Here is a 25023-nt window from a genome sequence, read left to right as displayed (position 1 = left end):
CTATAGCTTTTTGCTTATTCTAGGTTTCGAACCTCAGACTTTTGATGATTTTTATTATTTTCAACTGAACTTGTTACATTTAATTATGTAAGACCACGTACATATGTATCTTGAAAAGCCCGTCTTTATCTCGTATCATACTTGCTTGCTGTATGCTTGCTTCATTATAATTTAAAAAGTAATATTCCTAATAAAGTGGTGGTTGACATAAGCATCACTAAAGGTTGACCTTCCGAATTTTATAAATTTATTCTGATTCACAATCAAAGGTTCAATTTCCATAGTAATAATGTAGGATGATTTAACTTTATCGCCTTAATTTACGTTCAATTGAAAATGAATATTGCCTAAATATTTGCAATTTTTGCTTACAGTTTAAGATTGGTAAGATTTCTATGAAAGGAAATTCTTCTTAAGTAAACTAATAAAATGAAAATTTCCTCAATATACACAGTAGAATGAATAAAGATCCACAAGAAATTTACTTGTTGGGATGTTCGGAAGTTACGTAACGATGGAAATATCATTTGTAGACCATTTGAACTTCCTCTTTCCTCACCGCAATTCCTTGTTCCAAAACCATGAACCAAAATGTTAATGCTGTTACGTAATTTCCAAACCATCCCTATTTGGGATCACGTTGGGTGAAAAGTCGTTTTCACTTTTGGAAGTGCAATAAAATGAATAAAATTTAAATGTTTTTTAAGAACCTTTAATCCTCTATGCTGTTATTGCATGGGCCTTTTACGTCAAATTTATAACCTTTGAAAATAAAATGAAAAAAATGAAAAAAAAAAAAAAAAAAAATCGTGGAATAAAAAAGGAAGATTTATGACTTACTATGTTTAGGATTCTGACAGTTATACATATCACGATGGCATAAACTTGTAAAGTTCATTCCACCTTCATGATTGTTCATGTGTACTTCGGTTTGATAGGCACATATTATTTTATCTGTCTCAGGACAGTAATAATTACATTCATGAGATGTTTGAATTTTCAAAAACGCATAAAGTGCCAATGTTAAGGCGACAGCTGCAAATACTGAAATGTAAATAAAAGGATTTGAATTGAGGATTGATATTTGAGAGTATGCTTAGATTTTAAATGCAAAAGATTCGGTTTTGAGTAGATTTCCTAGATTCCTTTGTTAATTTGCACCTGCAAACAGCTTTCTAGTTTCAAAATTAATTATTCTTCTGAATAACTGTAATTTTGCTGATAATTGAGAATGCTTCAAAGAAAGCTATGTAAATAATCATACGTAGCTATTGTGACTTTTAAGGATCAAACATCAAAATTAGAATTCCAACAGCATTACAAACAAAAATCAGATTTGCTATTGCAAAAGTATCTTGCATCATTTCCTGCATTTTGCTTCTGCAAAATAACAATTTTCATATCAGATAACCTGGAAATCTATATTTAACTTATGGGATACGATAAAGTAGGACATATCCCTACAGAAGTATTTTCTACATAAGTCATACACATTATACAATTGCTCTCAGAAGCGTGTATTGAGTGATAAATTCTATCCGGTATAATTTAAAGCACATTAAATGCTTCTTTAAAAGCTCTGTCATTTTAAATAAAAATTTTCTTCATCCGACTGTAAAAAACATCTCATATAAATCTTACCAAATATCGCCATAAGGCCAACGAGAACAGCGTATGAAATTTTCATTTTTTATTTGATGTTGATGCGCTTGCTAAAAAATACTTTAAAATAAGAATTTATATTCACGAGTTGTGATCTATAGAGGTATATTTTAAAATTTTATTGCTCAACATTTTCTGACATTTCCTTTAACACACATTTATGTCATTTTTCAAAAAAGAATTAAATTTCTCACTAAGGTTACATACGAGTTTTAAATTTTTTATGACATGTTATTTTTACCTTCCTATTCCGAGCAACGCAAATGAGGATGGTTCCGTCATGGAGCTTTTTGGGTTCCGCAAAACCTCTTTTATCAATATCAGAGCTCGAAGTCGAGTAGACTCGAAGTCGACTACATTTGAGACGAGTTAAGTCGACTTCAAGCTCTGATTAACAATAAAAGGAATTCCCCTATTTTTGGCACTCATATAGACGCCAAATGGACGTTTAACAGATCCTTCTTATATTGTGTCGCTCGGGCACAAAACCATTTCATCTACAGCATTACATCGTCTGTAATAGTAGAATTAATCATTGTAAAATTGCCAGAGATTGTTCAAATAAACTTTTATATTTTCCCAGTTCTACACAATTCCGCATTAAAGTGGTTTTAACGAGGCAAAAATGTCGAAAGTGCTTGTTAGTTTTACTGCGATTTAAAATTGCGAATTACCTGCACAACAGCATGTTCAACAACCTTTTTTTTTCAAAACTTACACAAAGAACCTTTTTCTCATGTTGAACTTCCTCAAAAATGACACTTTACTGCTAGAGAATCTTTAAGGAATTCGGCGTAGACATAAAAAAAAGAGATTCTCGTGGATGACAAAAAATGAGCATTTTTTATTCATTTTTTTTTTTGTGGAATGCTAAAAATTACAAATATTTGTTCAGAGAAAAAAGATCCGGAATTCATGATAATGTGTTGGCAATAAAAGTATCATAATAAAAATCTCTGCGTAAAGGGATTTTTTTTAACATACAAAAAATTTCAACAATTTGTTAGCGAAATTTTTGGGGTTGTTTGTTGAGATTATTTTAGATTTGACGGCATTTGATGGACTTTAGATGTATAAATATTATTATTTTGTATAGTTTGCATTATAAATTGAAAATATTATTTCAATTATAAATTAAAAACATTTCATTTTAATTTATTATGAATTTCGAAAGCAAATCACGAATGACGTCAATAAAAAAAGTGATTTTTAATTAATAATGCAATGCAATTTTACGTGCATAAAGCACTGCTATTAATTTTGCAGAGAAATTTATTTCTATTGCTTTATTTAGATGCATTTATTAAACAAGCTGGAGTATGAGGTCTGTCAACTTAGAAAGAATTAGGCGTAAAACTAGAATCAAGTACGGAACGGAACGAGCGACTTTAATTATTTCTCATTTATGACGTTTTCGATGCAGTATGCCATGCGGTTTGATTGTTTGTTTTAATTAGTTTCAATTTTATACACAATTTTGTTCTAATTGCAGCAGTGAGAGGCAACGTAATTTGTGCCATTGTAGTCTTATGAGCTGCAGGTATTCCAGAATAATGATCCTTATTGTACCAGTCTTCAGACCTACCATTTAATGGTAGGAACGAGAGACACTTGGAAGTGAAAGTCCTCAATTTAGCTTGTTTTGGAATCTTAAGTCCTCAAAAATGGAGAAATAGAAAAATTGCTTTAAAAATTAAATATGACCTGGGATTGAACCCAGGACCTTTGGTACGTAAGGCCAACGCTCTACTATTTAGACCACAGAGTCCATTTTTTCGGCACATCAAGCCCAGTTTTAAGCTATTTTTGAACTTTCACTCTATTTCACAAATGAAGAAGGCTCCGTCAAGCTCTATATTTTTAAATACAGGCTTATCGGCTCCGTGCAGGATCTTTCTTCATTTGTGTTGCTCGGACATCAATCTTTTATGTAAATTAATTCATATTCCTTAACTATTAACCATTTACTTTAACAATACCATCACCATTATCATCAAACACACAACAAGCTTTTATAAAATGCGCTCTATTCATTTTTATGGCTTCTTCCTCCCAACCGTGAAAATTGGCTTATTGTTTGAGTATCATGAGAATATTCTTCTATACATCACAACAATTTCACTTAAAGTTAGGAGAGAAAAAAAAAAAACTTTTGTTAAAGTATTATGCGTACGGAAAGTTTTTCCGCATATTTATGGAAATGCCACATATCAGCTAGGATTCTTTCATGCCATTTTCATAAGGCTAAATTCTTTTCATTTCTATTGTGGATAAAATTATTCATAATTTTTATTTAAATTTTTTTTCACGTACGAGTTGGAATGATTTTCACATCACACAATTGCATTGTTGTGCTATGTGCCATTCATTAAGCTGATTTAATTTTAAATGAAATTGAAATAAAAGTACGGCAACCCATAGTAATGTAAAATGCATGGAAACTTTATGGAATTCAGCATTTATGATGCAGACATAATAAAGTCATATTTGCCATTTTCACAGCTAAAACTTTAATAATGTTGTAGCAAACGTTTATGGCAACAAATTTGCATGATGGAATCACTAGTCGTAAAAGTTTATGGATTTATATCGAAACGCACGACTTAAGATTTTCTTATATTCAAATTTATGCAAAATGGAATCACTATGTTGCGTGATACTTTATGCTATATTATACATTTGGCATGTGCTTTCAACAGGTTGGAATTTAATCGAGAAAATTGATTATTAAAATTGTTCTGATTCCTTAGAATTATTGTCCGTAGAGAAATGAGAATGGAATGAAGAAAATTCAACTAAAAGCATTGCATTCAGAAAAATTTTCATAATTTATTTGCGATAATTGATTTTCATTTGAAGTTTTAAATAAATTTTAGTTAGTTGGAAGTTTATTGAAGACAGAGGTGAGTTTTGGTTGCATTAGCTGGTGTTGATCATCCGTATAACTGCATGCTTTGTTTGAAAATTGCATCAGTTTTCCTAGAAATCGAGTGTGTGTTTCAAAACAGTAACTAGGGTCTATAAGCAATAAACGATGCAAAAGTTTTAGATATTTGGAACTGGCAGATTCAAGTGCAAAATGTCACGAGGACTACTAAAGAGTTCATCGTAGGAAAATGTTGACAGAGAGACAATTGCATTTTGTATATGAAATTGACAAGCGGTAACCATTGACGGGGTCAGTATCAGACTGTATCCGAAGGAGGTTATGAATCTGAGGGAGTTCAATGAGTATTCTAGTGACTCTAGCTAAAGAGTTAAATGACCATAACTTATATATGCTCCTCATTAAATAACAGACGAAAATCTTAGTAGATGTTGAATATCATGGATTTGCACTTAACTTACCGACAATTATGTTAAATTTGAAATTTTAAGCAAAATTGATTATGGACTTATTGAGAGGCACAATGTAGCGAATCGCATTATTGGCCCTAAAAAAGGGTGAAAATCAGCTGTCAAAGTGCCGCCAGGGCAATTTTACGACTTACTGTTAATATGGCATCTTAGTGCTTTCAAATAAACAAATTGTGCTTCTCAATAAAAGGAGTAGTAATTGAAAATTTACTGAAAATTACTCTGAGGTTTCGTTCACTCATTACATTCAGAAGGGATTAAAAAAGGGAGCTTCTGAAAATTCCATTATTAAATTTTTTTAAAAAAAAGTCCATTATTCAGGAGCTTAATAAGTGAACATTCCCTTCTGGATCCACTCAAAATGAGAACAAACTGAAAAAAAAGAACATCCAAATCAAAACTCATTTTCAATTTAAACCCAGCCTCAGCCCACAAAAAGCTTCAGCAATAATTTTTATTTTTCAACAATCTCACTCCACTATTAATTTTAATTACAATTCAATTTAATCGATTTTACAGCAGTCATCAACACACCCCCAGTTTGTGTGCAGACGAAAATTGATTAAAAATTTATTTTTAATTTGTCTTAAGAAGACAGCTTCGATTCCAACACAATCGAAAAAAATTGAAAGTTAATGTGAAATATATCAATAATTTAAAAGCAATTTACTTTAATTTATGCATCCTTTTCAACAACAATTACAGTTTGTGAATTTATCGCATGAGGAAAAACTAAAAAAACATTTTTTTACCCGTCCTTAAAAATTGACTTGCTGTTACTCGATTACAATGCCTTTTTACATGAACGCTTTGTAACAAGGGTTGCTTATTTTAAATATCAATGGCGTGGCTTTGAAAAAGAAATTTTTTATAGCTCCATTTTAGTGATTATGGTAATTAAAATAATTATCTGTCTATTCTCTCTTCCGTTGCTGTATTGTATTGTGATTTGAATTCGTTTGGGGATGGGAGGAAGTTCAAGGATTGGTTTTCACTTTTTAATGACTTTTTTTTAATTCTTTTATGACTTTTTATTGCTGACTTTTGATTTATTTTTTTATGTCTTTTTTTTGGAATTTTGTAATTTTTTCATCAATTTTCGCTGCTGCAGCATGCTGTAAATCAGCAATTTCCACTAATTTATCATAATTTTTATTAAATTTCCCACAATTTATCATAATTCTCAATCTTTCAAGTCTATTTCCATACATTCTCAAATGTTAACCAAGTCAAAAGTCCATAACATTTAGAATCAAAATCTTTGGTATATTCCATGACATTTCCAATCCACCTACATCCTCTTTTTAAATGTAAATAAAATATTCCTGACAGTTACAAATGAATAGGCTAGTCAAGTTTGATATTCTCCCTTTTAATATTATCCCAGTATTGCTTTTGATTTTCTGTTCTTATTAAATTCCCAAGAGTTAGTGTAAATAATAAATGTGAGTAAGACATATAACCCACCCTTGAGATTTGTCGATTCTTGTTTATATCCAATGGTAAATTTTTCAAATTCTAAGTATAATGTAAAGTTCTGGATGGAGGAAACTTTTTTGAAGAGGCATGAACAAATTTAATATCTTGTTCCTGTTTTGGAGAATTATTGAGGATTGATTTATGTTTAGGAAGAATTAGATTCTATTTAGGAGGAAGTTCTCTTGTGTGAAGTGCTTACGTATACCAATACGTATCTTGGGCTTATTGTTTAATCTTGAGTAAATCCAATTTCGTTGCTGTCAAATGGATAGAAATCTGCCATTTTCGCGCGATTAAGGTACTTTAGGGACACCGTCTCGTTGCTAGTATTTAAGCTGACTCCTTGAACTTATTCTAAGATCTAGGCAGATGTCGAAGACGACTCGAATTTTAAATGGAGCCGAGCCAACTTAAGTTGACTTGTCCTTACAAAATCCGAGTCGACTTCGAGCTCTGGATCTAGGTGCTGCTAATGACAATGCAAAAACCTCTGTTTTAATGACGTAACTAGCAATTGTAGGGTTCTGTTTTACGTAACTAGGGTTCTGCTTCTTGTCAATAATTGTATGAATTGAATTGACAGTTTTTTAATTTTTAGAGTAGAGTAGGGTATACAGAGAAGCTGTTGATAGTTGACAGAGACATTATAGCATTTAATAATAGAAAATGGCATGCAAAAGCCAGCCATAATGCCAGTTTCAGACGGCATCTAAGAAAGGTCATGGATTACAATTTATATGTATCGCTGATCATCCAGTTAGTAGGTCAGTTAATAAGTACGGAAGAAAATACATCTGATCTCGGATTAACAAAGAACAAGAACATACCCAAGTCCACCTAAGTCAAAAAAGTTTCCATCAAAATCTTAAGTAGAAAAGGATGTAAAGTCTTAAATGTTAATGAATTCCCTCATCTAGGGATTTAAACAACATCCTTAATTGAAAATAATAATCTCCACATAATCCCAAAGCACTTTTCTGAATAATTGACTTAGGTATCGACAGCACAACTCACTTAAAAAACAGTGTTAATCCCCCAAAAAAAACATCCATGTTTTCTATAAAAGTTTCCTTCACCTTGTCAACACCCAACTCAGTAAGTGAATGAAAATATTGTTCCTTATCAAATAAAAAAAGCTTTTTTATGTTCTCACTGACTGTTTAAATATCTCCCAAAATAATATAAATAAATCAGAGACGACTCAATTCCCTTTTGTTATTCAATTGCGTGATATAAAATATTTACATTAACTTTTAAATTGAATTAGAAAATGAAAATAAGGCATTAAAATTGAAAAATTTACATTTTACAGCCATCCAGTCTTCATCTGTCGTTTGATTGTCTTTACATCATCAATTTTATTAACCGGTCTTAATGACATGGGTGGAGAGGAAGCAGCCTTATTTGCATCCATTGAGGGATCGTTTGATGTAACAAGCTTTTCGGTACTACTATAAGGCATTGTATTGACAGATGTAGCAACTGCCATGTTATGCTTTTCTAATTCAAATTTCTGTTGCTCCTTATGTTGATGTGCTTCAGGCTTTCCTGTCGATATCGTCTCCGGTGCTATTATTTCCGATGAATTCTTTTGGGTTGGTAGTGGTGTTGCGGGGGTCGTTGAAAAAGTTGGAATCTGTACTTGATGTTTTACTTCCTCTTTCTTTGGTGGTGGTGGAATCATACCTTGATTGATTGGTACCTTTGGTGCCGTTGGACGTGAAATTGAAATGTCAGCTGTTGGAACCGGTGCTTTACGTTTAATGACCTTTACTGGACTTGATGGATCAACAAGTTGTGGAGATTGTGGTTTGTTTTCCTTTTCTCCATCGGGACTGAATGAGATTAATGGCTTTGGTGGATCACAAATTATTTCCTGAGCTTCAACAGCAATGCTCGTTTCGCCATCCAAAGTTATTTCAACGGATGGTGTTCTTAGAATTCCATGAACTGGTTTTGACGTGTGAATTGGTGAGACTGGAGCAACAGGAGGTGCTGCACATTTCAAGCTATCAATTGATTTCGTATCATCGAGTGACTTGCTACTATCTGGTGTTGGTGAGCGAGCCTTGTTGACATTTATTGGTTTTGATAATGGTGATTTGGACAATTCAAATTTACTTGGTGATTTTGGTGACTTTGGTGATTCCGATTTTACCGATCCAGGTGTATTTGGTCTGGACTTCATAGACGCTGGTGTTTGACATAATTTTGGAGATGATGGACTCTTTGGAGTTGGTGGACTGTCCTTAACTGGTGGTGGTGAAAAGACTCTTTCATGGCTATTCGATGGTCTGCGTAGATCCAATGTTGTTGGTTTTGGTGACGATGGTTGCTTAGCCTTTGGCTTCTCTTTTGTCATGTTTGGTGAAGCTGATTTGCTACTAATCAATGATTGTAATTGGACATTTAATGAATGCAATGGTGTGATTGATCGATTTTTAGGAGTTGGGATGCATAAAGTGCCTTGCGGTGAAAATTCATTAATTTCTTCGGATATATTCTTCAATAGCTGAACTAAAGTTTCATTCGTATGATCTACGATGCTGTAATTATCACTGTGATTTGGAGATTGAGGCAACGGAGAGCGCTCAATAAGCTTCTTAGCTTGTTCCATAGCTTTAAGTAAATTCTGTTGATTCCTAAAGCTATCACGATTACGGCATCGACCAATTTGACTATTTGCCTCAATCGTTGCACTACGAATAACTTCATTCCATTTAGCACTTGTGGACTGTGAAGCAACTTGCTTCGAAATTCTCCTAAATCTGTCAAGTGGATTCTCTTCAACAGGTGCAACTGGCTGTTCAGTACCATCTGAAATTTCAACTGGTGCAACTTGAAAATCTTTCATTAATCTACGTTCCCATACTTTCATGCGTTTAGCAAGCACAGCTGTAAAAGAAATAAATAGAAATTGTTACCAAACACGATTTATATGGATGAGGAAGGAAATAAAGGTACGGTAATCTAAGGATGATAAGATAACACAAATATTTACTTTTCTCTTTTCTATCAACGGTCGAAATATCCATTCCATTCTTCTCGAAAATTTCAATTAACTCATATCGCATGGCTGATATTTCTCCTTTGACCTCGTTAATGTCATCCTCTGTAACGGGACTCTCTTCGAATTTACGATGCATTGCAGATACATAGCGCCATACTAACGATCTCATTACAGCTGTATAGCGATTATCTCTATCGCGCTCTTCCTTGCGTCTCTGTGAATACATAATGAGGAGCATGTAACTAATAAGTTTGATTGATAGATGTTTGTAGGAGTATGAAGAACTTTTTAGAACTTTAAAGTTAGCTGATAAGAATGTTGAATGTTTTGCTGTAGATTTTAGATTAAAACTCGAAGTTGACATGAATTTTAGAAGAAATGGAGTGAATTTGAGTCGAATTTGAGCATACTTGACACCTATGGACCTACTTTTATGGACCATCGCTATTTTAAGCGTTTATTCATAAAAAGCTAGCGAATAACTTTGAAATTTCGTAAGATATGCAAATAATTGACCTTAAATTCTACATCCACAATATAGAAATAAGCTAAACAGCACGTGTTTTTGCGTATAACGTACCAAATCCTACAATCAAAATTTATTGCGTAAACCCTTCCAAGAAATATTTAAAATTTTCTACCTTGAAGTTCAAACAACCCACAAAAATTCCTTCTAAACTTTAAATATCGATCTATTTCCCACAAAAAACTCAATTGAATAGAACTCTACATCCCCCTTAAAGCCACTGTATCGTAAGCATGTAATTCTTTTTTTAGAACAAGACAGCACAAAAAAAAGCACGAAAGCAATTTATTCAATAATGCCTCGATAAGCATAGGAAAGAGCGATGAAATTATCCCGCATCGTAACTTGTTGGGATGCTTACTACAAAATTTGCTACTTACGATGGTTGATTCTCGCTTAATATCGCGTTTAGTCTTTGTTCTGCAACATTTTGTAAAATGCTTTACATTCGGAAATATATTAAATGGTGGCGGTAATGTTGCTGATTCTTCAAAGTATGACATCCATAATTTTGTACGAGCAAACTTCCATTCGGTATCCGAATGTTGTTCAATCATTGCATAAGAGTTAGACATCTAGAAAATAAATTTTATTTAATTTCATTGACTGTCGTATTGTGTCATTTGTACAAACCATGGCAATAAGAAGGTTCAATAAGACGATTACGTTAATCACCTATAATATGTAAGAGAAGACAAAGACAAAGACGAGAAGTAAAAGATTATAGTGATTTAAGTAAGGGATCGTTTCATAGATTGCATATACATACACTGTATGATCCAAACATTAGAAGACCCCAGAAACGTGTGTATGTCTTTATACCAAGCAATTCAAAGTTTTCCAATCCAACCATACCGAATGATGCCCAGAACAGAGACTGAGATGATTCGAATAAACTGCACAAAAAATTCAAGGCAACCGAATGGAAAAGAAGAGAAAAAAAAGTTGGATGAGATAAGGCAGAAATAGATTTACCGTGAAATTACTTTTCCTTATTGTAAAGCATCATATACGGATGTTTTATATGACCGCATACTTACTTTCCAAACCGACGCCATTTCATGCATGCATCGCCCTGATTATCCCAATCTGGTAAACCGCCCGCTAGGCTAATGAAATTTTAGACAAGACAAATGAGAAAAATGGATATTAAGGAATAGTTTAGGTAGTTTCTTTGAGGGATATTTAGTGCATTTTTCTTGTTTGATTTGATCATTTAATGAGCTTGTTCATAGTTGCTGATTATAGTGTCAGGATAGAGTGGAATCTGGGGTATCGAGCCATATAAAGGCGAAACTGTCAATACGAGACTTAGGCCTCTGTAGTCGAGTGGCTAGGCAACAGACCGGAAATCTGTTTCACTCTTTTGTGAGTCCAAAGGTTCGATTCTCACCACAGACGGATCTCTTAATCATTGTATGGAGTTCTGTCAATATGACAAGCTTAAATGCCAAGCATGAAGCCACAAAAGCCCCACCTTCCTTTAACACCCAGAATAATGCACTAAATATTAACCAAAAATTTATTGCCGTCTGCAATTATTCAATAATTTATATGAATTCCCAACCTGTAGCACTTGGCCTTCTCCAAATCGGCATAATACCAAAGTAACTGATTCAGACCTTTTTTATGGAATAAATTAAAAGGGTAATTGCTTTGAGTAATATAAAGTATTCACAAGAGCAATAACAATTTTCTAATTACCGCATGCAAATGCAAACAGCACCAATGTGTAGATAATTAAGAATTTAATGATGTCAATGACCATACGACCGAGTGAGATTTGCAATGGTCCCAAATGTGGATTTATTGAAAAGAGATGAATGAGTTTGAGTGCTGAGAAGATGTTGGCGGCAGCGAAAAGACCTTCAGCCTGTTATGGGATGGAAAAATTGATGAAAAGTCAGCTTTAACGTATTTTTGTCCATCTCGGATGTCAATTCACTTACAATAAGCTGTGGATCGAAATCATCCCAGTGCTCTCTCGGAATGAATGCAGTCTTTGGATCCTGAGCAATTTGACTCCATTGCTGGAAGAAAGCGATGCCACGAAGCAGGAACACAAAACAGTAAAGTGAATTTCTACTGAAATCAATGAAATTCCACATATTACGTAAATAGTTCCTAATTCCTTCCGAAAATATTTCCTGTGTCTCTTCCCATATAAAGCCAAGTACATAAATGACAACGAGGATTTCCAGCGGTGTAGGCGGATTACCACGTTGACGTTTAAGTGATTCTTGCATAGCTTGTTTCATCTTCTCCGTACCGAGAAGTAAAACCACTTGAACTTCCGCACGTTGACTGACAAGAATCAAAATGACTAAAAAAAAGGTGGAAGAGAGAAAAAAAAGTCAGACGACATGTAAAAAATAAGGCAGTTAGCAGTAAAAAATGGAGACAAATAACATACATAAGAAAAATAAGTACGATGAAGCGTGAATCAAGAACTTCATAAATGGCTTTCTCATAATTTTTGCAGAATGACAGAATGGAAAGAGCATGTACATGAGACAGTAGAATGGAAATAATGCAGCAACTTTTGTAATGATAAAAATTTTCTCAGCTGCTGATTTACGACGAAATCCGGGTACGCCTATATAATAATAACAATAATAATCATATTGATTATGTTAATGCATATTTGGATTTAATGAGTTTTTTTCGTTTCACATCTCTTATACCTTCATACCACAATGATGCTAACAATTGTTGAATATTCGGATGAGCAACAAACTGTGAAAGAGGAAATAAATATTATTGTTAAAATTGATGTTGTTATTTTTGAGGTTTGGTATGCCAATCGGATGTTATTGATGGAAAATATGTTAAGCTGCTTCTATGCTTAATCACGTTTTATGAGTTTTTGTTCGTTGAAGGGCTGATTTAGTGCTGATTTGTTGATATATTTTAAATTTACCCTAGGGATAAGCTTTAAACTAGGCAACCACGACTCAACCTGAAGTCTTCGGGAACTTGATTAACTTTTTAACGGTCTAGTTGCTAGAGATTGCTTAAAAAGTTGACCCTAGCAGGCAAAGGGCAAACTTTCAGGATACCTACTCGCGATCTCTTTGCCTGTGTAGGGATTAGGATGCTGGACGTACAATCCTTAATATACTGCTAAGATCTCTGGAATGCCTATTTGCATACGTCTTAGAGGACTGCCTATGATATACCTGTCAGGATGATTTTTTACACTTAAGAAATAGTCTAAGAAATGGTCGGTCTGAAAATATTCCAAGGGTGCATCCAGCGGAGAAGAATGAAATTTCCGCTCTGTGCACATAATTCTCCAGTCTGCAGTGGCTTCTTGAGACCAAAATCCCAAAATTACTTCTACACGTACCGATTCACTTTAGCATATCGTACACTCAGACAAGTCGTCTATAATAAGCTTTAATACAATGCACTCGAGTTCAAAATAACAAAAACTTGGCACACCCCAACAATACATTTTATGCTGTCGAATCAAGATTGATCTAAATTCAGCGAATAACATTTCATATTGTTGAAATTAATCCAAATAGTCTTGAAAATATTCCCATATAGTATCAACATAAATTATCATCGGAATCAAAAAATTCCACAGCTTCCAAAAAAAAAAATATTCAGACCATCCATTTCATTTAATCGATAATAAAATGAAAATTCAATTTGTTTATGTATTAAGCGTAGCTGCATGTAAACATATTGCCATCAATCGTTCATGATATTCATATATGTACATAATAATGACTTTTACCTTCTTCTGCTTGTAATCGATTGCCATTTCTAATCGTTTCAATTTCATATGATCTCCATCGACATAAGGCGGACTTTCCGGATCGTAATTTAAGATGATTGCCAGCTCTTGTGATGAACGTGTTTGATCCAATAAATCGACGGCAAATTGTTGACATTGTCTTCGTAACTCCAAATATTCAGCCTTACATTCTTGTTCGGCAAATGCCAAGTTACGTAATTCCCATGACAACTGAATGATAGATGGGAAATTGTTGGAAATAAAGTTTTTTGTTCTCTTTTTTGGTGCCTTTTTTATGTTTAAATAGCGAAGAATCTAGCCACAATTTTTAGATGTTCTTATTTTTGTTGGGTCCGGGAAAGGAAATTTGATTGAAAGTTACATTTTTTTCGGACATGGCATGGCATGTTTATTAAAGGAATAGGAAAATAATGCTGACTGTTCATTAAAATGACTTGAACATTTTCTTAGGAAATGATTTATTTCCGTACTGCCAATTATTTTTAGGCAGTTAAATATTTATTGTTTTGTTTTGTGGCTCATGTGAGGTGTTTGTGTCTATTTAAAGAATAAATTATGAATCTATTTCTAGTAAGAACTGAATGAATTGAGAGTTGATATGAAGGGTAGCTTAAGTTGACATTAACATTAAGCTTTGAATGAACAGGTAGGTTTGTATTTAACTAGCTTTGTGACTATCTCTAGGGACGACCAATAAGATCATGACTCTTTTAGTCGTCCTTAGAAGCAGACATTCATCTTGTTAGGTGAAATTCAGTTGAATTTGAAATATTATGTCCAAAACATGATACAGCACTATGGACTTGTCTACAATATTGTTCCTAACTATAAAATATTCACGAATAGCACAAGTCAGTTAATCGATCAAAATTCTGAGACCATTTTGACATTACATGCATGGCATGATGTCATATTTAAACCAAATCTGACATCAAGTCAGATTCACACTGTCCTCGGTCGACTTATTGATCGACTTATTGATTTATTCTATTCAGGACTAGGTTTAACTAACTAGGTTTTAAATCGAAGGCCAATGTAGGTCAATGTGAGCTTCATTAAGTATTTAAAGAATAACAATTAAGTTGCCACAGCTCATGTTCAATCTTGACAGTACACAATAAGCAGTAATCAAGTTCATCTAATCAAATTCCTTATAAGACACAAATGCCGCAATCCAAGAACCCCCAAAATTCACAAAAAATCTAATAATCCAATATTTTTCACCATAATCTACTTTATCAACTTTCTTATTTCTTTCCTGAGCATTCTTATACATTCAACGTCAACATGACGTACGCATAAAGGTATCAAAATATCGATTACTATAAATCTTACCATATCAATAGCAATCAAGCCAATGATTTTATTTTTTCGGAAGTTACAGAAAAATAATTTTCTGTAGACAAGATTAATTTGCACTCGTAGCCTTAACTGATTAGTTCTTCATTAACTTTTTCCTTCTCGTCCACCTCAACAAGGCAAAAAAGAAATCTTATTGAAAGTTTCCGATAAAATGAGCTTTAACGTTTTTTGGGATTTAATGATGTAGAAGACATAACTGTCATTGAATATCGACGAGAAAAATTTCTTATTTCATATGTGTGACCAGTCTTCGCCATTCATCCACAAATATATGAGATTATATACTTTTTTCTATATCATACCTGAAATGCTGTTTGCAATGGATCAACGGAGCTTAAGGCAATTAATGATGGACTTGCTAGTGCACGATATTCGCTGACTCTTGATAAGGAGTGACGTAAGGAATCTTCGGATGACTTCCTAATGCATTCTTCGCATGGACATTTTACATCCTGTAATGAGAAAGTAAGAAGTTAGAATTACAATGTTGTGGGTTTGGTGAAGGGGGTGGACGACTTAGGTGACAAGTTGCAAAATCGATAAAATTGTCAAAAAGGGACAAAAGTGGCAAAATTGACAAACTTTGTCTCCTGAGTTGTCCGTGTGACTTTTGGGTAAGTTTTGTTCAAGAAGTGGATGCTTTAGTTCAGTTATTGTGTCACGGCACATTTTGGTGTTAAGACACGACCAAAACCGCGAACGACATACGCATGATATGCCCAACATATGCGCACGACATACGCACAATACGTGCACAACATACACACGATATGCGCGCGACATACACACGATATGCGCGCGACATACACACGATATGCGCAACATATACGCACTATATGCGCACAACATACGCACGACATACACACGATATGCGCACGACATACACATGAAATGCGTACGACATGCGCACGACATGCGGTTTCAATCGTGGCTTATCACCAAGATGTACCATAACACAAATAAGGTTGCCCGCCACTGCTTTAACTGCTAATAAATCCAAAATACAGACTTCCAACCTTTAATTTCCCCTAAAAATCCAACAAATTACAGCCGATAGTTCTGCAAACTATATTGTGTCGTGTGAATAAATCATTAATATCATTGTATATATCCAAAAAACAGTAGTTATTTTGATAATTTTATTGTAAAAGCTTAAACAAGCCATATCTGAGCAATTAGCAGATAGAAATAAAAATAATATTTTTCTTATTCGCGCTATCATGACTGAAATACGTTCTAAACACGAACATTTAATCATTGTGCTGTTATTTTTGTGGCATAACAGGTAACACAAAAAAAACTGGGTGTATATACACTTCAGGTGGTCATGAATAAGCTTTACAACAATCTCTTCATCATCAATAGAGTCACTCCTACAACACATGGGATTTAGAATGTAAATTTACATAGTTGATGATGTTTCCTTGCTGTGAGATTAGTTCTGGGGGATATTTTTACTACAAAATGACATTTAGTCTGACTGATAACTGGAATTATGGTTGTAGACATTGTTACTATGATAATATAGTTAAGATTGATTTGATTTATTTTTGATATGGGTATGATGATTGCTAATTTTTCATCAACATGTCCACACATAAAGCATGTATGAGACCTCAAATTTCTGACGTAGGCTTTCAGTTTAATTAGTAGGAAAAAAATCAATCCTTGAACTCATTAGAATATTGGACATGTGAAATTGAGCTTATGTTTGACATTTTATGGTTTCATATGCTGGAATTGGCAAGTAAATTAGCAATTATTTGCTTTGTGAGGTTAGTGGACATAATGTGATTGTGTCTTTGATTTTGACGATCGATTTACAATTTTGTGGTTGTGTCGTAAGCCTTAAAGCTTTCTAAAGTTTCTCATCAATTCCTTGCCATTTATTATCAAAATTGACGACATTTCTAATTTTATTGAATACTTATTTATTAGATAAACGTGGCTGATGGACGTAAAAAGCAACATTAAATTAATTTACTTTGATCAAAGTAAACATGCAATGAACAGCCATCAGATAAAAATTATTGTGCATATAAAAAGTTTTCATTCAAGGTAGGTATCGATTTTCTGTAATTTTTCTTTATCGATCCCACGTGTAGTCTTTATTTTCTTTTAGACTGTCTGCTATTTTAGCTTTATTGAATTTAATCTTGACCTAGCATTCATTCAAGGATCTCTAACCGAGCGGCACTCATTTTTCATCCATTAAAATGTGTCGAATTTCCCAGTCATGGAGCCATATGTGCTGTTCGGACTTAGTAATGATATAAAATCAGTCAGATATATTATGTTGTAATTAATAGACGCTATTCATCCATAAAATCATTATTATTGATTTATTAACGATATACCTCCAAAGTCAGTATTTAATGGTTAAATTAGACATAATAATGAGGTATAAACCACCATAAAGCAATTTGTATTCAATTTGATTAATTAACAGTGAATATAAAAAGGATATAAGCATGTGGCAGTGGTAGTGTTGCTTTGTGGTGTTTTTGTGTTATTCTTTTAATCATCAACAAATAACGGGGGAGTTCGCAAATGAGGTTTATCAAGACATAGAATCGCAAATAGCACGAATCGATAATAATTGCAACATCACGACGATGTGGCTCTGATTCTATTTAAATCTTGGACTAAGCTACAGTCATACCAGTCTGGTGCCGAATTTTGGATCTATCAACTGATTTGTGCTACATATTCGGACATGTCTTGGTAAAACACGAAGCTTTATTAATGTCTTGCACTGAACTGATGGAATCGGTTTCCCATTTACACACAGCCAAGGAACACACGTGCCGTATTTCACCATATATAGTAAGACTCTTAATATTGAAAAAATAGTGTTCTACTTCCACTTAGTTTTGAGGTTAAACACCCACTTATTCTTAAAATTGGTTATCAAAGCTTGCAGGTCCGAATAATCAGTCAACCTTTAAACCTCTTAGCAACTTCGAAGCTTCTTTGGAAGTTCAATTTTCAATTATGAGCAGTAATCAAAATCATTTTTAGCTACATATTGTAATAAAATCAGAATAATTAATATCATGAGTTCCTATGAATCATGACTTGAAGATTGAAAGCACCTGCCTTATCTTGTACTTTAAATGATGCACGATATTGATTGCATGCAAAGGTTTATGTCTTTGACTGAAGTTTGAATTCAACATTAGTTGCTTACTAAATTTTGTTGGAACCGCTCATCAAAAAAATACCGAAGAAAAGACTTTGAAAAATGACGTCCTTTAATGTGCATTTGTTTATCCTGATTGTACTCATCACCATCAATTTAATATCCTGTGAACGTTCATTGACTCATTTCAAGACGGATCCAGATATTTCAATAATATCAAAGGTTCTTTATGACTTTCTGGATGTATTCCTTCCTTTTGAAAACTATTTCATACGTATTCTCAAAAACAATATCAGGACAAACTTCTTGAATGATGTTTTGAGTGATTTTTTGGTACGAATAAGTAAAAGACTAAAAGTCATCATTAAATCTAACATAAATGGCCATAAAACGTTATTGTCATCGCAATTTGTATTTTTGGAATGATTTGAAGACTTTTATTATATTGAACATTTGCATGAAACTCAGCGTGATTCGAACAAAGTAATTTATTTCGTTGTATTTATCCCTTTCTTGACGTATGATATGCTTAAGTCATGGAAATTTCCACAAAAATATTCAAAAATTGTTACACATGGAAGCTCTGTTCTTCAGTATACATTCTTCATCACAAATGAAGCAGAGACAGTAACAATATCGACTGTCGAATGGTTTAGTCCATTTGGATGTGATCAACCACATATGGTAATGCTTAATACATTTCACAAGAAATCATTAAAATGGAACACAAAACTTAAGAATTATGAAAAATTTCTCAATTATCACAATTGTGAATTAGTCATGATGGTTCCAGAACAACTTATGAATAATGTAATACAAAGTACATCGGGATATGCCTATCTTACCAATTTCTACAATACCGAAATATTAGGAATCACACCAGTCATCTTCAAAATAGCATCAGATCATCATAATTTTACCATAGACTTTCAGGTCGGTGCAATGTATATAAATGTGTTAAGATATCCACATAGTAATGTGAGACTTATAGGTATAAAAATTAAAGAACCGCACGTATACTTTGAGATTTTACCAACAATAAGTACATTATTCAAACATTTAATCGCATCTAAAGTTGTTTGGAATTTAGATATTTTAATGTATGTGACTCCATCTATCAAGTATACAGCATATGAAAAATTCATTTTACCATTTGACTTTTACACGTGGATTTTAATATTTGTTACATTTTTAATGACAATTCTCACAATTCTTATCATAAATCGAATGTCAAAATTAACACAAAGTGTTGTCTATGGACAGGCAATTGAAACACCATTCTGGAATGTTATTAGTGTATTTTTTGGAATATCACAGACACGATTGCCTAACAAGAACTTTTCAAGATTTATTTTGATGATTTTCATCTATTTTTGCTTAATACCCGAGTGTACAAAGAGCACGCTAAGAGCATGCTCAAATTTTCGCTGAGCACGCTAGTGTGAGCATGATCTTTCATACAAAACCTGATGTCACTACTTTACGCTTCTGAGCACGCTCAGAGAGCATGCTCTTTTAACGTGCTCAGAGCACATCGTGAGCATGCTCTAGAATGTGGTGTGACATGAGACATTTTTTGAAAAGTGTCATGTGACATAAAGTTGAGCATGCTCAGAGCATACTTAGGAGCATGCTCAATGAGCATACTCAAGAGCACACTCACTGAGTATGCTCTAGAGCGTGCTCACTAAGCATGCATAAATATGCAAAATTTAAAAAAAATTAATTAATTTTCACTTATGGAAAGAGAGAGAGAGAATGTACTTTTTTAATCATATAATATTAGTAGTAATAGAAAATGTATTTGTAATAAATTCTGTTTAATTAATAATCTGAAAAAACCAAAGTTAGAAAATTTCGCTTTCACCTGGAATCGAACCTGAGACCGCTTCGTTGCTATATGAGACCATCGCCTTAACCATTACGCCACCGCTGTATTTTACCTAATAGTTTATATATGGCAAAAACCATATATAAATGTTATGTATTTTACTGATTAATTTTAAGAGTTTTTTGGTTATTTTTTTCGGTGTTTCACTGTATTTTCAGGTGGATAATTTTCATAAAATTTTCCAAAATTTTCCAAGTTTTCTTGTTGTGCTCAGAGTGTGCTCTTGAGCATGCTCAAGAATGTGCTCAGGTGAGCACGCTGAAATTTCATAAGCCACATTTCCTCGTTGTGCTCAGGATGTGCTCATGAGCATGCTCAACGATGTGCTCAGGTGAGCATGCTGAAATTTCATAAACCACATTTTCTCGTTGTGCTCAGAGTGTGCTCAAGAGCATGCTCAACGATGTGCTCAGGTGAGCATGCTGAAATTTCATAAACCACATTTCCTCGTTGTGCTCAGGATGTGCTCATGAGCATGCTCAACGATGTGCTCAGGTGAGCATGCTGAAATTTCATAAACCACATTTTCTCGTTGTGCTCAGGATGTGCTCAAGAGCATGCTCAACGATGTGCTCAGGTGAGCATGCTGAAATTTCATAAACCACATTTCCTCGTTGTGCTCAGGATGTGCTCATGAGCATGCTCAACGATGTGCTCAGGTGAGCATGCTGAAATTTCATAAACCACATTTCCTCGTTGTGCTCAGGATGTGCTCATGAGCATGCTCAACGATGTGCTCAGGTGAGCATGCTGAAATTTCATAAACCACATTTTCTCGTTGTGCTCAGGATGTGCTCAAGAGCATGCTCAACGATGTGCTCAGGTGAGCATGCTGAAATTTCATAAACCACATTTCCTCGTTGTGCTCAGGATGTGCTCATGAGCATGCTCAACGATGTGCTCAGGTGAGCATGCTGAAATTTCATAAACCACATTTTCTTGTTGTGCTCAGAGTGTGCTCTTGAGCATGCTCAACGATGTGCTCGAGTGAGCATGCTGAAATTTCACAAACCGCATTTCCACGTTGTGCTCAGAATGTGCTCAAGAGCATGCTCATCGATGTGCTCAGGTGAGCATGTTAAAATTAAATGTGGAATAATACATGAGCATGCTCAGAATGTGCTCATGAGCATGCTCAACGATGTGCTCAGATGAGCACATCAAAATTTTGATTTTGAGTATGCTCATGAGCATGCTCAAGTGAACGTGCTCACCTGAGCACGCTCAAAAAAATTTTTTATTTTTCGAGAGCACATTCAGAGTGTGCTCATGAGCGTGCTCAGTTGAGCATGCTATGGTGAGCACGTAAAACGATGAATTTGAGCATGCTCAGAAGCGTGCTCACAAAACTGAGCACGCTCTTTGTATACTCGGGATATTTCGAACATGCTTTCAAAGTAAATTCTTTGAGTTCATAACAAGTGAGCCAAGACGTCCATTACCAAAGACTATTGAGGATTTGGTCGACAGAAATTACACTGTTTATGCTATGCAGGCAGCAGTTGGAAAAACATCAGAGCAGATCAGATCAGATGGATTGGAAAGATGGTGAGATTTTTGATAGATATTTGGTTAAGTCAGGTAAGAGGTAGCAGAGTTGGTAGGCAAAAGGCTGCCGAATCGAGGCTTCTACAGATTGCTCGATCTTGAGGTTGCTACTTCCTAAAAGTGTCAAATTTTGAAAGGTGGCAACCAGCGGACGAAAGGTGGACGGGTATCCAGCAATACACGGCTTTTGCCAACTCTGTCAGCACCTCCATATTCCCTAAGCATTACTTCATTTCCTAATGTTCTCTAAGTCTTAATTCATTTATCTATTTCCTCTAAACAGGCCAAATGTCACCGCATTGGAACCAGTAAAATACTTTGAAACATTCATGACACAATCTCAAAATTCATCAGCACAACTGGCACTTGCAATTGATGAGTTTTACATAAATTATTACTCCAGAAAAGGAATACATCCAACTCATCAATGGAATAAGCTAGAAACTGTTATATTTAGATCATATGATGCTTTCTACTTTTTTGGAAATGTATTTTATTTCCGGATGTTTAACAAAATCATTGATAATTTGATACCAACTGGAGTTATGAATCATCTGATTGAAAAGTATTATACCAAAAAATTTGGAAAAATTAAGATTAATGATAAGGAACCAAAAGTTTTTAGTCTTGATGATTTGGCTTTTGGATTTACAATTTGGCTTGGATTTTGTCTTATATCATTTGGTGGATTTATTGCCGAACATATTTACAGGCATTTTATGAGATCTTCAGAAGTGCATCCAATTTGTGACGATTCTAGTGAATTTGGTAAAATTATAAGTCCGAATTTGGTTAAACAGTTCAGAGTTAGGCGATATTAAATAAATTTGCGAATCTATTGACTGTACATGATAATTATAATGAATACTCACGTGTGGTTGAGGCAATGTAGCACCACGATCAAGACTTTTGCATTAAATAGTTGTAAAAATGGAAAAATAGATTAATTAAGCATTTGTATGATAAGCATTAAATTAAGGAACATCAAACGATAATCTTACAGTAGTTTGATGATCTCATAATTATTTTTATGAGCTGCCAGAATTAATGGTGTAATTTCACGCGCATATTGAGCTGTATTTATATCAACTTTCTGCCATGACTGTTAAGGAAGCAGCCGTCAAGAAAAAAGTAGAAGAAAAATCAATATTTTAAAACATAATTGCCATTTAGCATAAAAAACAATGTGACTTACATAGGGTTCGCCTTCCTTATGAATTAATTCTTCATGCTCCAATAGCAATTCGACCGCTTCAACAAACTCTTGATTGATTGCTTCGAGTAGTGCATCCTTCGTTTCAACACCCATAATAACGAGCAATTCGACCATTTCTAAGTTTTCACCGTCAATTGCGAGCGTCAGTGCACCACGACCCAAAGAGTCAACACAATTTTGATTGATATCATTGTTTCTCAACGCTTTTTGAAGCATTCTAGATGTATCGATGAGAACCACAGGTATTTAATTAATTTTTTTTTGGGTAAATTGAGAAGAATTAATTGCTGGGTGGTCTGGATGGATATTTTTGATATTAATTCCTAATTAAAATTTTCATAATTTGTTAACGGATAAAATATTTTTTAATTTCTACATATTGACTAAGTTTCAAGCCCCTTGTTTTGATTTTAAAGTTATTTTTGTGCAAAATATACATAAAACGTACTTTAATTTAATTATTAGACACTTTTATTACTACACAACAGCTGTTTCATTTAATTGACAGTCATTAAAGTCTCTTAATACTCAAGCACATGAAAAATCTCATTAATGTTAAAGCTTGTTAGTATTTATGGTGAAAAATGAGTGAAATTGTGTAGAATTTGTATTTATATTGATAAATAAAGAGAATTCAGGCTTTGTTGAGCATTAAAAGAATTGATTTAATATCAAATTAAATTTAAATGCTGTTCCAAGTAGTATTTCATAAATATAGCCAAAATTCACACAAACTTCCATCCAGACAACCTGTTTAAATCCTTTTTCAGTATTATTATCAACAATAAATTTCTACCTTCGGACATTTGCAATATCACCACGTTCAACGGCAAGAAGAAACTTCTTTTCCTCAATTGTTAGCGGTCTGATAAGAAGATAAAGCAAATAATTGTATTGAGTTGCTTGCTTTTCGGTGCACAAACGACAGAAAAATTGTGAAACTTACTGTGGCAAATTTCCCATATCGATATCATAATTAATCCGATCGGGGGTTGGTGACGGAGCTTCAATCTGAAGCCCCACAGAGCTATTTTTCTTTTCACTCATTATAACTTCCAACACAATGAAATTTTTTTGTTTTATATTTTTTAATTAAATTCAATCAACAAATATTGATTTTAATTCCACGATAATAATGAATAACAATGAAGTATCAGTCACTATTTAAAGCATTTATATCCAAAAAAGCGTTTAATTTTTATCCTCAGTTAATGAAATTGAGTGTCCATTATTCCACATAATTTTATTTCACTTTAATTGAATTTCACTTTATTTTTCCTGACCTGTTTTATATTAAAATAAATTAATTTAACTGCATAAATATGAAAATTTCACAAACATGCAAATACAATTACATGGAAAAATATTCAGTCTAAATTCAACTTTTTTTATATATTATTTTGCTTTAAACTGACTACGATGAAGGCAAAATGCCATCAAAAACAGCAATATTGTTGACCAGTGCTTTTATACACATCATGATTTAATTTAATTAAGGGCAAACTATATAGGATTAAAAAATACCTTTTTACACAAAATGAATTAGAATGTAAAGCGTCACCTGTAAGTGGCATTTTTACCAACATGACTTTGTGTCATTGTTTCATGTTTTTTTTTTGTTTTATTAATTTTCAAAAAGGTCGAGTAAATTAAATTTTTCGGATGATTTCTTATCCATTCGAGTAATTTCCGGGCAAAAGGCAGTAAGAATGTTTCTGACAAGTGCGCAATCCAACTTAAAAATATTTCCAGTCGCTGGGTTTGAGTATTAAAAATATTCCGTCCAGAAAATGTTGTGGATTTCATTTTAAATTGCTGGAAAATTCAAGAAAAATTCATAAATTGTTGTTATTATCAAGAATGTTTTTGGGGATGAAATTCAATTTTTGTTGATAATTTTATCAAAGTCATTGATATCTACAACAGTTGCGAACAACATGCGTGATGCGGCACACTAGAGTGATGACAAAATTTCTTTAAATTTAATCAACTGTCTGCCATTTTGTACGAGACTTACCATCAAGACGTGCCATAAAAAACCAAAGGTTTCCCACCACTGGATCT

At 33.6% G+C, this 25023-nt stretch overlaps 1 protein-coding gene and 1 long non-coding RNA gene across 2 annotated transcripts; both read right to left on the bottom strand.

Annotated features, from left to right (window-relative positions):
- Positions 1-11: 11 nt before the first annotated feature.
- On the bottom strand, positions 12-1706 carry LOC139098306 (uncharacterized). Its single transcript, XR_011545168.1, has 3 exons — positions 1642-1706; positions 841-1044; positions 12-762 (listed from the first exon to the last, which is right to left on the bottom strand). It is a non-coding gene; the product is annotated as an uncharacterized lncRNA (long non-coding RNA).
- A 3724-nt stretch (positions 1707-5430) lies between these two features.
- On the bottom strand, positions 5431-24230 carry trpl (transient receptor potential-like). The gene is made up of 18 exons (XM_070650505.1): positions 23906-24230; positions 23756-23824; positions 22939-23176; positions 22745-22845; positions 22616-22649; positions 15465-15614; positions 13780-14010; positions 12719-12770; positions 12448-12630; positions 11984-12357; positions 11739-11907; positions 11602-11656; positions 11075-11143; positions 10804-10930; positions 10668-10709; positions 10415-10609; positions 9500-9722; positions 5431-9393 (listed from the first exon to the last, which is right to left on the bottom strand). The coding sequence occupies exons 1-18, from the start codon at positions 24004-24006 to the stop codon at positions 7805-7807; spliced, it is 4002 nt and encodes a 1333-aa protein (XP_070506606.1). The 5' UTR covers positions 24007-24230; the 3' UTR covers positions 5431-7804.
- Positions 24231-25023: the final 793 nt, after the last annotated feature.

Source organism: Chironomus tepperi, unplaced genomic scaffold (genome assembly GCF_022539635.2).
Source record: "Chironomus tepperi strain 1889 unplaced genomic scaffold, CSIRO-AGI_Ctep_v1 contig_445, whole genome shotgun sequence".
NCBI classification, from domain to species: domain Eukaryota; kingdom Metazoa; phylum Arthropoda; class Insecta; order Diptera; family Chironomidae; genus Chironomus; species Chironomus tepperi.
Note: the sequence above shows the minus strand (reverse complement) of the source record. Positions and strands in the feature narration are given on the sequence as shown.

What these genes read in the sequence shown, in the direction of transcription:
- trpl (XM_070650505.1), bottom strand. Translation starts at nt 24,006, where the DNA reads ATGAGTGAAAAGAAAAATAGCTCTGTGGGGCTTCAGATTGAAGCTCCG. An exon ending in ATTTCGATCCACAGCTTATT is followed by an intron (nt 11,908 to 11,983) that starts GTAAGTGAATTG and finishes ATCCCATAACAG; the next exon opens with GCTGAAGGTCTTTTCGCTGC. An exon ending in TGAACCTTCTTATTGCCATG is followed by an intron (nt 10,610 to 10,667) that starts GTTTGTACAAAT and finishes TTTATTTTCTAG; the next exon opens with ATGTCTAACTCTTATGCAAT.